Source organism: Chaetura pelagica, unplaced genomic scaffold, assembly GCF_000747805.2.
Source record: "Chaetura pelagica isolate M959 unplaced genomic scaffold, ChaPel_1.0 scaffold21, whole genome shotgun sequence".
Lineage (NCBI taxonomy): Eukaryota > Metazoa > Chordata > Aves > Apodiformes > Apodidae > Chaetura > Chaetura pelagica.
Genome location: NW_009952251.1, coordinates 3,121,500 through 3,137,322, shown reverse-complemented (window position 1 = coordinate 3,137,322; position 15,823 = coordinate 3,121,500). Strand labels below are relative to the sequence as shown.

Sequence of the window (15,823 nt, the reverse complement as noted above, 5' to 3'; positions counted from 1 at the left end):
CCCCACCCTAGACTGGGCTGCACAAGCCTCATCCAACCTGGCCTTAAACACCTTCAGGGAGGGGGCTTCCAAAACCTCCCTAGGCAGCCTATTCCAGCACCTTACTACCCTCATGGGGAAGAATTTCTTCCTGATGTCTAACCTAAATCTCCCTTCTTTCAGTTTAAAACCACTACCCTATGTCCTATCACTGCCCTCTCAGGAGAAAAGTCCCTCCCCAGCTTTCCTGTAGGCCCCTTCAGGTACTGGAAGGCCACTGTAAGGTCCCATGACATGATGTTTAGGCTGTGAATGTAAATGCATGTCAGCATTTTCAACAAGTGTTCATTCAACTGTCTTAAAACTCTCTTTCAGTTTAAAACCACTACCCTATGTCCTATCACTGCCCTCTCAGGAGAAAAGTCCCTCCCCAGCTTTCCTGTAGGCCCCTTCAGGTACTGGAAGGCCACTGTAAGGTCCCATGACATGATGTTTAGGCTGTGAATGTAAATGCATGTCAGCATTTTCAACAAGTGTTCATTCAACTGTCTTAAAACTGCAGAAAATCTGAATGAAAACAATAGAGCTTTATAAAGAAACTGCAGATACTAAAGAAGTTTTTTCTTACCAACATATTGCTTTCACAGTAAACATGACTGTACGATTTCCTGTGGCTTGCAAGAGGAAAAGTGAAATATTTTCCATCAGAATCCTAAAAAGGAAAAAACACCCAAACCTGACATTAGTTACAAAATAAACATAAAAACACAATGAGGAAAAAATGTTACTTACATTGTAAACTGAATAAGTCCATTTTGAGGCTTTGACTGTAATCCACATGAAAGCTCCTAGAAATAAATATGTTTTTATATGCCACAATGCAGGAACTACTATCCTTATCTCCAAAATCTAATATTTTAAGTATTGCCAAAGTATTATTTCTTATCTGTAAACAGCCATAAACATGTTAAGCTTTTATCTACGCTTAAGATGGCTACTGCTTAAAATTACATGCAATAGTTATCATCAGTTCCACTGCAAACACCAAAACCCTAGGATCCAATTACTTCCTAAAAAACTGTAAAATAAAACCCCCATGGATCTTGAAACAAAGCTCCCAGGCAACAAATAAAAAATTGAATTACACTAATGTAACTACAAGTTGACGGATTAAAGCTGAGAGAGCATTAGAAGCAGCCCCAATCTTCTGTCAGGTTTTTAAGAAAACTAATACAGAAATTTGTGCAGAAGGACAAATTTTTCTAGGGAAAAATAATAAGACAGAATAATTAAGAGATCAGAGATACAAACAATGCAAATTGTCATGCAAGAAGGTTAATATCTTTTTTCTCTGGAACTAGATTAAGAAGTTCATCACAGAAAGTTTGCTAAGTCTCAAGGTCACCAGAAACAGGAATACGCAAACATGAAATCCAATGGAAACATAACCCTCTCTATTGCTAAAAAAAACCCCAAAAACCTCCAACCAACCAACCATCAGTTCCACAACCCCTTTGAACACCTGTTCGAGTGTTTGACCACCCTCTCAGTGAACTCCTGTTTCCTAGTATCTAACTGGAATTTCTTTTGTTGTAACTGGACTCTAATGCCTGTTGTGTTACCACTATGTATCCCTAAGAAAAGTCTAGCTTCACCTTCTCTCCAGTTTTTCATTAGGTAGTTGAAGACAGCAACAGGGTCCACCTTAGTACATCCTTTATGGTGAAAAAGCCCAGTTCACTCAGCCTCTCCACCCCATGTCCTGTGCCCCAGGAGCTGACCATCTTGGTGGACCCCTGCTCCAAAGTCACTTCAGTATCTGTCTATGTCCAAAAGCCATTTTATACAAGAGTGTCCAAAAATGGACATCAAAGCTCAAGCTACCTTCATACTTCTACAATAGCTTATTGCCCACTTTGGCAAAGCTAGGAACACAGCTGTACTCAGCAAGAGGTCTGTTTAGTTCCCAAGGCTCATTGACGTCAAAATTTCTCTCCTTTAACTCGGCATTCTTAGCAGTTACAACTAAAACATTAGTGTGCAGTCCATTCTACCCTGCCATGTCATTAAAAAAGGGAAGTCACTGATAAAGCAGGTGTGAATATTCTGGATTTCCATGAGTAACATAAGACTAATAAAATGCCTCCACAACACCCGTACTATCCCTCCGGCAAGCATGGGATGTAAGCACAGATTAGACTACTTTTGACAGCCAGCTATTCACAGTTTCAAAGACAGTTTACTGGAAAGACTGGTGAATATAGGACTTCTGTTCATCCCCCAGCATGCAAGCCATATAAAAATGACAGATTTTTTGCTACTGCCCCTTTTAATCTATTTAGTGCTGTAACTACATCAAATCTGGTAGTTTGAGCCTATAACCCATATATGATTTTAGCAATACCTGAAGAAGGACAAAATATATCCCAGAAGTTTGTTTGTGAGAGTCTCAACTATAAACCAGGGAGGATCATGGAATCCTGTTCAAAAGAAAACTGCTGCACACCTGTGAGTTCTGTAAAAGCTTCAGGATTTTCCTCAAATATCTTTGCAGGGTGTCTCACAAAGTGGTGATTCAATACAGACATTCTCTTCTTTGGATCCTCAGTTATCTAAAAAAAGAACACAATCAAATTTTATTTTACCATTTCATGTAATTCACAATCATCACATGATCATAGCTAGCAAGATAGTTTTGAGGATGACAAGCAGAAGAGATTTTTACAAGACATGGTACACCAATTCTATTCTAAATTCAATAATCTGAACAAATAAAGTGCCATCAATACTCAATCACTGCAATATAGAAAGCCTACACATGTTCTGAAGTACAGCTGAAATGTTTATTTTTATATCTTTGCCTACTCTTTACACAAGGAAACCATTTTGTCAGACTTTCTTTACAGACACACATGCATTCTTCCCAAAATTAACATGCTTATGCCAGAGTTTAGGAAAAGTTCTCTCATTTATATTTACTAGTCTGAGTTCACAAAATCCAGCTTGCTACATCTTATCTTAACATTTTAAGTATTCAAACAGCTGGAGAGCTACACTGGGATTCACTTTTTTGGGAGGTGTTTCTGTTTTGTTTTGTTTTCCTTTTTCAAAATCAAATTTCCATGACTAATTGATTGATGAGGATTGGGTTAGGGATCAGTTGAGTAATCTGGACATCCATAAATCAATGGGTCCAGATGGAATGCACCCAAGGGTGCTGAGGGAGCTGGCGGAGGTCATTGCTAGGCCACTCTCCATCATCTTCAGTAAGTCATGGGCAACAGGTGAGGTGCCTGAGGACTGGAGGATAGCAAATGTCACACCAGTCTACAAGAAGGGCAAGAAGGAGGACCCGGGTAACTACAGACCGGTCAGCCTCACCTCCATCCCTGGAAAGGTGATGGAACAACTTCTTCTTGGCACTATCTCCAGGCACATCAAGGACATGGGGGTCATCAAGAGCAGTCAACATGGTTTTATCAAGGGTAAATCATGTTTGACTAACCTCATAGCCTTCTATGAGGAAATTACTAGGTGGATAGATGATGGTAGAGCGGTAGATGTGGTTTATCTTGATTTCAGTAAAGCATTTGACACCGTCTCCCACAGCATCCTTGTAGATAAGTTGATCAGGTATGGGTTTGGTGATCAGGTAGTGAGGTGGATTAGGAACTGGTTGAAAGGAAGGAGTCAGAGAGTTGTAGTCAATGGGGCAGAATCTGGTTGGAGGTGTGTGACTAGTGGAGTCCCACAGGGGTCGGTACTGGGACCGGTGTTGTTCAACATCTTCATCAACGACCTGGATGAGGGTATAGAATGTACCCTCAGCAAGTTTGCTGATGACACTAAGCTGGGAGGAGTGGCTGACACACCAGAAGGCTGTGCTGCCATTCAGAGAGACTTAGATAGGTTGGAGAGTTGGGCGGGGAGAAACATGATGAAATTCAACAAGGGGAAGTGCAGAGTTTTACATTTGGGGAAGAACAACACCATGTCCCAGTACAGGTTGGGGGCTGAACTGCTGGAGAGTAGTGTAGGTGAAAGAGACCTGGGGGTCCTGGTAGACAGGAGGATGACCATGAGCCAGCAATGTGCCCTTGTGGCCAAGAAGGCCAATGGCATCCTGGGGTGCATTAGAAAGGGTGTGGTTAGTAGGTCAAGAGAGGTTCTCCTCCCCCTCTATTCTGCATTGGTGAGGCCACATCTGGAGTATTGTGTCCAGTTCTGGGCCCCTCAGTTCAAAAAGGACAGGGAACTGCTCGAGAGAGTCCAGCGCAGAGCTACGAAGATGATTAAGGGAGTGGAACATCTCCCTTATGAGGAAAGGCTGAGGGAGCTGGGTCTCTTTAGCTTGGAGAAAAGGAGACTGAGGGGTGACCTCATCAATGTTTACAAATATGTAAGGGGTGAGTGTCAGGGGGACGGAGTTAGGCTTTTCTCAGTGATGACCAGTGATAGGACAAGGGGTAATGGGTGTAAATTGGAGCATAGGAGGTTCAAGGTGAATATCCGAAAAAATTTTTTTTACTGTGAGAGTGACAGAGCACTGGAACAGACTGCCCAGGGAGGTTGTGGAGTCTCCCTCACTGGAGACATTCAAAACCCACCTGGATGAGTTCCTGTGTGATGTACTCTAGGTGACCCTGCTCTGGCAGGGGGGTTGGACTAGATGATCTCTCGAGGTCCCTTCCAGCCCCTAGGATTCTATGATTCTATGATTCTAATTCTTCAGCTTTCTGAAACTTTGGCAATTACAGATTTCTGAAAAGCTGTACTCTCCAGCACACTGCCAGTGAACTCCAGAATAATTGTATTCCCTTTCTGTCTCTCCAAATCACATATTAAATTGAAACTAGATAAGTCTGCCACAAAGAGCGTCAAAAAGAACACTTAGAAGCACTCTTCTTTTATGTCTGGCATCCTGCTCCAATTTATTTCCAACCTTTTTGACCTTAATTCCAATTCATATTTATTGCTGCATAACATTTCAGAAAGAGAACAGAGTACAATGGGAGATTTCTCCCACAGTTTTTAAAAAGATGCAGGATATTTATTTAGAAAAGCAATAAATAATGTAACAGGTGTGCTAGCATTTTACTTGCCTTCTATTTTTGTAAGTGCTATTTGCAAAGGAACATCACAAACACAATAAACACAATCTGGCCTCTATCCCAACAGCACAGGAGGAAGTTCAAGAAGCACTATGGCCGAGTTAAACTACCACAGTTTTTCATCCTTTATACACTAATGGCTCAAACATACAGAGAGGTCACATTCAAAGCTCCACTGCTTGCAAAGTTTGTTTATCCACAGCAAGGTCAACTAAAGGTGCTGCATTATCGAAAAATTTTCAGCCCACACCCCAGCTATAAAGCATCAAGCAGTCAATAATAAAAACTGAACTAACACCCAATTATTTTTGACACATCAGTCAAAAAACACAAAGCCACAGGAGTTTTCACTGACTGGTATAAAATGTCAACAATTTTCTCTGCATGACTTAGAATAATAAAAAAAATATATTTTTTTTTCTGTATCATAGGGTGGTATTTGTCCTGATGAAGCATTCTGTGATGGACGAAGAAAGTGAGATGGGGAAATATACAGAAGATCATATATACAAACCTGCCTTGTGTTTTCATCTATGAGATCAAAAAGAACTCTAATTGTGGCCAAAATCAATTCTTTGCACCTAGAAGACAGAATAAGTAAAATGAAATCTAGAAAGGAAATATCCAGGGGAATAAAAGTGGTCAGAAGTGACATTATAATAATATTTTGCTGAAGTTAAATTATTTTATGTAATAACAGTAGAGAACAGAGGGATGTAAGGTCAGCCAATTAACCTTTATTGCATTAGCTTACCACACTATGGAGAGATGGTCTGTTGAGGCCCAGACTCTAGGCACAGCCGAGCTCTGTTTGGGAAAGAAAGAAATTCAAGACTTTGTTAGTATTTAACACTTGAAAATTCTAAGCAAGCCTTTCCCCTCCTTATTTAAATATAATGGCACAATTATTAAAAAGAATAGCATTTATCCTAAGAGTTTTCAAGGACTAAGGTGTAACAGAATGACTTCTTCAGTCAAAAAGCTTCAAGTGCTGAAGCTAATCTATGTTAGATATCAGAGACTAATGGTGAAAGGGCAAATAATGTTACCGAGTAAACTTACCAAAAATTGCTTCAAAGGTTGCCTCTATGACTAAACTTACTATTTCAGTAAGTGATTCTGGCACACAAGAATAGAAGCATGCCAATGAAAGCTGCTGCTGAAAAATTAAGGGCATTCTCACAGAAAGGAGCATAACAACACCCTGGAGAAAGAACTGGACACTCTGAAGCTATTCATTTGTGTGTGTGTGCGTGTACCGCATGTATTGCATCTTTAGGTCTAACACCTCCCATATATGGAGCTCATCACCCAGTTGCATAACTTGATTCAAGTAAGCTATGAACTATTAATGCATTACACTCGGGAACACAACAACAGAAGGCAAAAAAACCAAAACCCACAAACAACAAAATAAAAAAAGGGAAACACCTAGTACCACTACACGTGAAATCTCATGCAAAATTACGGTCACCAACACATGAGAAGGGAAATGTAGAGCAGATGCAAACGGTTACTTAGCCTAGCAGAACCTGAGCTGAAATTACTTACAGACAACTTACTGTGCAACGGACAGGGAGGTAAACACCAAGGAAATTACAACTATTTCATATAACATTTCAAGTTGATGTCAGAACAAATCCATGTAAAAGCTGACTAGCGCAGTAAATGGAGCTTGGAAATTCCAAACTTTCTCCCTACTGAGGAGTCCTTTCCAGCTTCTTCCGTGTACAGAACAAGCTGAAGGCAGGGGGATGGAATGACAAACCTAACTATTTTATGTCTCTTAATTTTGGAAGGAGACAGATGTCTGCAAAAGCAGAAGACTGGACTTCATAATCCAGTACATCCTTTCTACTCCCAAGTTCTTTGAAAAGCAATAAACACAAGATGACTCCAAGACAGAGCTCTCTTTTTACAATCAAACCAGCAGTCTGCTTCTTTGCTGCACATCTGTCAGTCTACATACACACATCTCTAGCAAAAACACAGGAAGATAAAGCCCGAGTTCTGGAACTGAAAAGGTGCAAGACCCTGGTGAGAAGAACCAGTACCAAGTAGTAGATTATTCAAATCAACCCCAACACAGCCTCTTCCAGTGCACGCTCATTTATACTACATCAACAATTTATGTTTTTATAACTGTACACTACTTTGTTTTTCACATGTAGTATTTTCTTATATAGTTATGCTATGCGGCACATACAGACTATCATTACAACACTGATGCATGCATTACATAAATAGCTATCTAACATAGCTCCATGTAATACCAAAAAAATAGTTTGCTTTTTTACCACAACAGATAAGGCACTGTCATGTTGACTCAATCTTGGTAGAAAAGTCAGTCCTGAACGAACTTGGTAATCTCTGAATCCTCCCGCCACAGAAAGGGTAGTTAAATTTCTTAAATCTTGGGCCTTTAGAATCCAATGATTGTTTACAGCTGTATAAAAATCTATAAAATATATTAAAATCAATCACAATTTCCTCGTAAGTCCATCTGATATACAAAAAAAGCTATAGAAACATTTAACTAAAAGTTTCTGTAAGCCCTCCTGGAGACATTAAAACTTCAATTACCACTTTTGATTTGTGTAAGGAAGGAAAATCACTGTTTTAACCTGTTAACCAAGGAGGTAGCAGCTGGGAAAGACAGATAAACTTTCCGTGTCAGCTGAGCACAGTGTGCAAACCACAGATTTATTTTAAGGACAGCCACAGTTCAGAAACAGTCAGCAAGGGAGAAGCATTACATTGCAATAATTGTAGGAGGGAGAATTAATGCAAGCACAGTGAATCAAATTCAGCAGCTAAAGATAATCCATTCCTTTCAGGTGTCACAGAGATTAATGAAAATAAATGCCTTCTCCCTTTCCTTCACTAATGTTTTCAATATCTATATGTAACAGCACAATTACCAGTGAGCATGTATTTCACCAGTAGAGTTAATTAGCTCTAGCTTTCCAAGAAGCATATAGTAAATGCATAGTAACATGATTATACTTCACAAGTTTTATGCCACAGTTATTTAAGCTAGCAGAAAACACAGTCTACCTTCTCTGAATATATATATATAAAAATACATATAATCAGATCATATTCAACATTCTTACCTCTTCAACCTTTGGGAGTGATAAACATCAAATTTACCAGCTTCTGCAGTAATAACTTTATTAACTCTATTTGGCAATTGTTGATTTTTTTGTTTATTTCGGTTTTGTTGGGGTTTTTTTACAAAACAGAAAGCAAAAAATGTAATTCACTCGAGAGCTTACAAATCATGCTCTGCAACTTATTGAAATTACAAATCCTTGAGAGTTCCAGGACCTGTATAGAAACTCAAGTCCACATAATCCATTTGATATGACACTTTATATGACAGGACACTCTCAGTATTCTGGTGATCTCAATCATCTGAGTAACAATGGAATAGATTAACTATAATAAGCAAAACAGCACATTTTGCTGTTGATCTGCAAGAAGCTCACTGACTAATGCTTGAGAGGCTCTATAAAGAAATAAAATGTAATTAAGTTAACTGCAATACTTACCAGTAAGATATTTGTCTAAAGGCATCACAGGTGCAACATGAGGTGTGGCTTGTGTAATGAGAAGATTTATAAGTTCAGGCTTAAAATTCTTCAGAGTAAGCAATGCTCTTGCAACAAGACCACCCATGGAATGACCTACTATTGCAACACTGGTTGGTGCAAATTCTCGACCCTTAAGCAAAGATCAGTAAGACACATGAAAAATAGATTTGACATTGAACTATAGTTATCAGTTGTATATTTATTTCCCCTAAAAATAACTCGTGTCCTCTCAAAGATAATATTAACTAGTATCAACTTGAAAAGTTTACAATATTAATATAAATTTCAATGCCATCTCAAAAAAATGTGCTTAACAAAGCTTGCAGCTCAAAAGGAAACATTATATAGCCTGTGTAAACATCAGAATCTTCAGCTAATTTTAATTTCTGAGACTCTTAGGGACACAAGATATCAAAGGAGTTTCCTAGAGAAAAATGGATGTAAGGTGCCACTACCTTAGTATTTTAATAACCAAGGGGTTATTGAAATAACCAGGCAAAGTTTAAGTCTTTACTACAAAAAAAAGTATACATGGAGGTATACGTTTAGAAGCACAATACAGAACCTAACCATGGTTATGGGATTGTCACAAGCATCCAAAATCTGTTAAAGAGCAGCCCTTCTCTATTGCACTATTATCACACTCAACTATCTACACACATCATAGTCTCCCTCCCTTACTCTTCAGTTTTCCAACAGAAAAGGCAGCCCAGAATCTCATTCCAAACTGCAAGTACATTATTCAGCATATGCACTACTTACCCTGTACAACTTAAGAATTACTTTTATGCATTCATGCACAAACTTGGTCTGTCGTTGCAGACTACCACCATACAATGCAACCAACTCCTCATTAAAGTTGACACTGAAGAAATTAAAATGATACTTGAAGTCAACATCTTCTGCTTTTCTAAGGGCAATGGAGCCAAGAGAACGTACTAGGAAAAGAAACCACACCAATTAGAACAGTCTAATAGTCACCACTTACGACTATCACTAGCAGAAAAACACAAATATATAATCTATAACAAAACAAATGTTATATTAAATCCAGTGTTCTCCTTAAGATACTTAAGTAAAAAAAAAAGGATGAAAATTACATCCAGAAGCAAATGATCTCTTTTCTAATCTGCAATGACATTTTTTTACAAAAATGGGTTTGAAGATATAAATAATTGGAGCAGAAGTATCAGCCAGTCACAGTAAGAACCAAACCGTAAAATGAGAAGAAAAGTAATTATTTCCTGTTTTTATAAGAAACCCTCTGATAAAAAAATAAATAGCAAACTTATCATAACAGGAACTTACAGAAGAATGTGGAAAAGAACAAACCTGATTAGATTAAAAGAAAATACGGAATGAGTTACCAGGAGCTGCATGCTACAACGCAACTGAGATCACCACTGACTACAGAGATGTTTTATGTCAAAAACAGATTTATACAAGATCAAGGATTACAGTCCCCTGAGGGAATGCTTTTCTCATCTCATTTGCACCTTCTTAACGCCACCAGGAAAAGAAGGCAAAATGAGGAGTCCTGACTTCAACACTAGAGGCATTGCTACTGCTAAGCTTTCCTAAAATTCCTTTAAATATAATCAACTCGAGAACTACATTCCCAAATATCACCAAGATATGTACAGAGGACAGGAAAACAAAGGAGACTTCTCCACCTAAAACCTTAATGGAGAAAGTGTTCTGATTACAAGGTCTTTCCTGTGACCTGTCTTCTCCATCTAATCCCATCTGCTATTCCATGGAGACATGGCAGGATGGGAATACTAATGGCTGCAAATAAAGGACAATAGGGGAAGAAGAAATAAAAGACTCAAAAGCAAGTATATAAAATAACTAATGATTGCAAAAAATGTCTGCCCAAATCGGATACAGAGAAGCAATTGTTCTGGAGTGCAACAGCTTCACAAATCTGCAGCCTGCAGAATCCCCCTTCTTGGAAAAGTTTGCTAAAGAAGTTAACACACCAAACAAATTTCAGTTATGTTCATGCATGAGAAAATAATATTTATTAAATATTTTATATGTTTAAACATCCAAACAGATATTATCAGCCTGATTAAAACAAAAAATCTAAATTGTAGTCAATAATTCACCAATTCTATCTAGAATTAATATACAATAAGAACACCTCCAAAATACTTTTAAAAGACCTAAAAAGTATTTAAAAGATCAAGTATCACAACTTCCTATCTTGGAGGGCATGGTAAAACAAGATTGCCAAAGATCACAAATTCCTAAATAGAATTCAGAATCTCAATTGTTTTCCCCATACACACAATATCAGTTTGGCTAACATTGTGTTACATTTTAGAGAACAAAAACCATGAGCTGACAAACCCAGTCTGGAACAAATACTGGATACTGGAACAAAGATGTAAACACACTACGTGATTATCAAACTACTAACTTTGGTGTTTACAATGAAAAATAAAAATGCCTTAGAACTATTGTTCTGTTAACTTTTAGGCCAGCAGTATAAGAGGGAATAACCTGGAAAACAAAAGCAGGCTGCGTGTATATTAAGAAGTTAATGCTAAGGAAAAAACACCACTACATAAAGAGGCAGGAAATACTGAAGCAACAGGATTAGCCACAACATGATGCTTAATTCTATAGTGCATAATTACTTGACATTACAGATGGCAGCTTGTTTAGTTTCTTCTAATCAAAGTCAGGTCTTTTATTTGGCATAACTGCACTACAGGTTGTTCAAATCAAAACCAGCTAGATGTTTGTGAGCAAAAACACAGCAAGGGTGCAGTGGTGCCACAGTACAGCGTAAAGTGAACTTCGCTTCTGGCTTTCAGGAGTTAACATCTTAGTGCACAAAACCACTACAGCTCAACTGTGAAACTGTTTTAAAACAAAAAAGCCTTCTCTCTGCTTGAAATTAACCATGGACTAACAAGAATACCTACACCATAATATGATCATCCATTATGAGCTTTGTTGATATTATTTCAAACAGAAGACTTCTTGCCATTGAGTAACACATAAACAAAATACAATGGCTCTTTGTAACATACTTATAACTTAGTTAAATGCTTACCTTGTTTGTAGCTGCCAGCGTTCCCAGGAAGAAAGAGAACTGGAATTCCTGTCAATAGGAGATGTTTGTTTTCTTCAGCATAGTTCCCTTCCCCATACAGATAGAGCTCATACGCTGGGTATCGTCTGGCTGTTTTCTTCGGTAATTTTATTTTCTGTTACACAAGTTAAAAAGAAACCAATTACCTCACCTATATTGTTGCAAATGAAAAACAAAGTGGCTATCCAGTAATTTAAATGATCTGGCTTATGTTTTATGTATTGTTTTAAATGACAGGCCAAAGAACAGAGAATAAAACACTGGCTGTTGCTTTTAAAAAATAATTGAAAGTAAAGTATGGAACATTGTGCTTAAGAAGGTATTGCTCTGCGTAATAACTGGCTGGAGTTACTTAGTTGAAACAACTATTATCTTTAACTGGCATTGAAACGAGCTGCAAATTAATGCAATTTATGTTAAAATTGCACATTCTAAAGTAAACCTAGCCTTATACTATAGGGGAAAAAGTGAAATAAACAAAAAGAGGTGAAAACCCAATCGCTTCTCTCAAGACATGAAAATTTGAGAGCAGAAAATGGGGCGCACGAGTGATCCTACTTATTCCTACTGCACCTAAACAGTTCTGGAGTCCTCCCCAATACCAGGTAACTCAGAACAAGGCTGTGCCGCTGCGCTGGAATGGAAGCTCCACCTGGAGGGGAGCAGGGGAGTGTCAGATGACAGCTACTATGTCAGGGTAAATTACAGGTGCAGTGCAAATTCTCTGGGATGATTTTTAGAGATGTATCCTGCAAGGGGAATGTGAACAATAGTAGTAACCACCTGAATATGGCTCCCCTGAAAAAAAAAACCAAACATGATACTCCGAGGGCTTTTTTGTTGTTGTTGATGTTTTCAGAGTCCTTATGTAGCCTAGTGACAAGAAAACTGGTTTTGTAACAACTGAGGATCCAATTTACACAGTAAATTGTGATATTAAAAAAGGACGCATTTCTTGTACTAAAACAAACAACTGAGCACCGAACCTCTCACATAGGTCACAGGATTACAAATTCCCAAAAGAACAAAATAACTTTGAAACTGAGAGTTAGGTGATGATTAAGTCTTAGACTTAAGTCTTAGTCTTAAGTGATGACTTTTAGAACAACATCACAGTGCTTTAAATCAAGAACATAGTAAGCAAAAAAATATTTGTCTCCTGTATGGAGGTTGGTTGGTTTATAATTTTGAGTTTCTAAGATAGACATTTTTAACATTTCTGTGAATGTGCATACACTTGTGTATGCACCAGCATTTTAATACTTTATGAAAATTCAGAGACAAGAAAGATAATTTTTAAAGTTTCTTAAGGTGCAATTCATATTTTAAGGAAACAATTTTACAGAATAAGATCAAAACTAAACTATTTTGCTTCAGAAACATTTTTTTCAAGTCTGTCTTGATTGCCTTGTCTAACTAGAAGCATCTTCACTTTGGATATTTCAGGTTTTTTTCTCAATTGCACCTACAGTAAAGGAGATTTAGCTTAATTCCCTGCCCACACACACTCTTTTCCTTCCCCTAGCTAAAGACTATTTCCTTTCTCCCTTAGCCTTCCAATTGTTTGCCATATTGCTTCTTTGCAACCTCTTTCTATGATGTTTTTACATATACTTAAAATTCTACAATATAAAAAGTTATCTTACATTTTTATATTGTATCTTTTAATTAAATGTACATGTTCAAGAGAGAGCACGTTTAACTCCTTCACTCTAAACAGAAAAAGTTAAGCTTTGTTCAGGGCTTGTGTCACCAGATCATCCTTTCAATGTTCTCTCCCTTTCCTTCACCACTTTCCCTTTCCAGCTTCACTGAGCTCACTGTCCCTTTTCCATTTCTTTATACTGCTCCTTTTTCAAAGGCTTTCAAAATTCTGTGAAAAACATAAAATGAATAAGGTTTTGATACTAAACTAAGAGTGCCATCAAGATATGTTTACATGACTTCTTGATGGATCAAATCAACCACTCTTCCACAGTATCTTCCTGGTTCATAATATTTTCAAAAACTTTTACAGAACACAAAATTAACAAGCTTTTTGAGGTCAAACTTTACTACCAAAATATTGGGGGGGGTTGGTAAATCATAGTGCTCGAATATTATAACAAAATGGCAATGCATAACTCCAAAGGAAAACAGATGTTCATGTTCCATGACAGTGGTTTTAAATTCTGAATTCCCAAGACATTGGTTATATAATTGGCTGTAATGAGCTGCAGCTACTTTTTACCATGCCAGTGTAGGCTTCATTTTTCACACTAGTTCCCACATAAATTAGGCTTATGCGAAAAAGTCCTCATTATTAACTTACTGATCTCTTACCAAGCTTAGCTGAACAGGACAAGAGTAGGTTTAATTCAAATATTGCAATTCTACAGCTCATGCAGAAAAAAAATAGATGGTTAAGTACAAAGAAAAAAAAAAAAATCCAAACCAATTCCAGTACTTAGTATGCTTGACTCTGAGGTAACCCACCCTGTTAGACACAACAGAAATGAAACTTCTTACATTTAATTTCTCAGCTATTGTTTTATAATGTGACACCCTATCTGCAAGAGAGGACATGCACCTTTCACCCGAAATTCCTACCCTGTGGTTTTCTACCAATGCCAGTATCACAAAGACATTAAAATGTAAACAAACACACCCTCCAACAATGAAGAGGTACTTGAAATTTTAACGACCTAGCAAACTTTTCCTCATTTCTGCCCTCATGTAAGTACTGCTTTCCACACAGTAAAAGTGATTACCCAAAAACCAGAAATTCTGAGGCAATATAGCCAGCTGCAACTTTATCTCCTGCATGGAACTAGTGATACCTTTAAAACTTGCATCTCTTGCCAGCACAACACTTGCCTAAAGATGCTTCAAGTTCAAGCTCTGATGTAACAAGTAAATACACAAAAGATGTGAGGTGGCAGATGACAATTTCAGGCAATCAGTAATAACATCATGCAGAGCTTGCCATTAATTTTCAGTTGGTTGGCTTCAGACTGAAGCTGAAGTATGTTTTGGCTGCTAGGAGATCTAAAACCTTAACACATAGTATTTAAGTATTTAGAGCTGCTTAGATAATTTTGTCCTACAGCACTGACTAAATAACCCTTGGAGCTATACCAAGGTTCTCTTTTGGAGGCTAACACAATTATGTCAATGTTAGCAAATGAAGGTTAATAGATCTGAAAACTTACTTGCTGTTTCATTACCAATTTAGGTAAGCCAAGTTTTGCTTTAACATAATCTTTAACATGGCAATTAATGCTTAGGAATCAACATAATATGCTTCGGGGTGTTTTCAATAGGACAGAAGATCCTGTATCATGAACTACTACTAAAAAGAGAAATGGCTTTCTAACAGCTGCAGAACTGAACCTACATATATTCACATATTTACATTCTCCTGTTATAAAGCCATAACACTGGGAAACAACAGTTCCATCAGCAGTCCCCTCTCTCTCATACTGAACCAAGGTTTTCAAAGAATTTTCTAAAAGGATTCGCTAGGAAAGGAAAAGGGAACTCAATCAGGTTTACAAGCTCTCCCATAAGCTGTGAGACTGAGCCACCTACGAAGTGCTCACCAGGAAGACTGCACTGCTGTTTGCTAGCTTGAGAAATACACTCACATTTGAATCTCAGTTACTCAGTTGTTATTATTTAGAACGTCAGTTGCTTCACACTCCATAAGGCCACAACGAGGAACAAGTACAAGACCTGATCGCTGTGGGTGTTGCCAGAGGACCCGGCCCAGCCTCTCCCACTGCACTTACAGCCTTGATGAGCTTGTGACCGGCTTTACAGGTAACTACAGGCGTTTACAAGTTAGAAAATCGGGAGCTTTTCTCTTCCTTTCACCCGCACAGGCGGCAGCACAAACAGCCCGTTACCCGGCAGAGGCGGCCTCCCCTCCCGCAGCCCCCGGGCGCACCCACGGGGCTGTGACACCTCGGCGACCTCCGCCCCAGCCCAGCAAACCCGGCCCTTCTGCGGCCGCCTCAGCTCGCACGGCGGCCCGGGCAGCGCGGGGGCCT

The 15,823-nt window shown here is 38.4% G+C and overlaps 1 protein-coding gene across 1 annotated transcript in view; it reads right to left on the bottom strand.

Annotated features, from left to right (window-relative positions):
• PGAP1 (post-GPI attachment to proteins 1) overlaps positions 1-15,823 on the bottom strand; it is a 36,330-nt gene that overhangs the window by 17,638 nt on the left and 2,869 nt on the right. The window contains exons 2-10 of the mRNA XM_010007395.1: positions 11,754-11,907; positions 9,449-9,624; positions 8,645-8,816; positions 7,388-7,548; positions 5,845-5,897; positions 5,605-5,671; positions 2,486-2,591; positions 772-827; positions 608-691 (exon numbers count right to left, since the gene is read on the bottom strand). Coding sequence (XP_010005697.1) covers positions 608-691; positions 772-827; positions 2,486-2,591; positions 5,605-5,671; positions 5,845-5,897; positions 7,388-7,548; positions 8,645-8,816; positions 9,449-9,624; positions 11,754-11,907 — 1,029 coding nt within the window. The remainder of the gene's footprint in view (positions 1-607; positions 692-771; positions 828-2,485; positions 2,592-5,604; positions 5,672-5,844; positions 5,898-7,387; positions 7,549-8,644; positions 8,817-9,448; positions 9,625-11,753; positions 11,908-15,823) is intronic.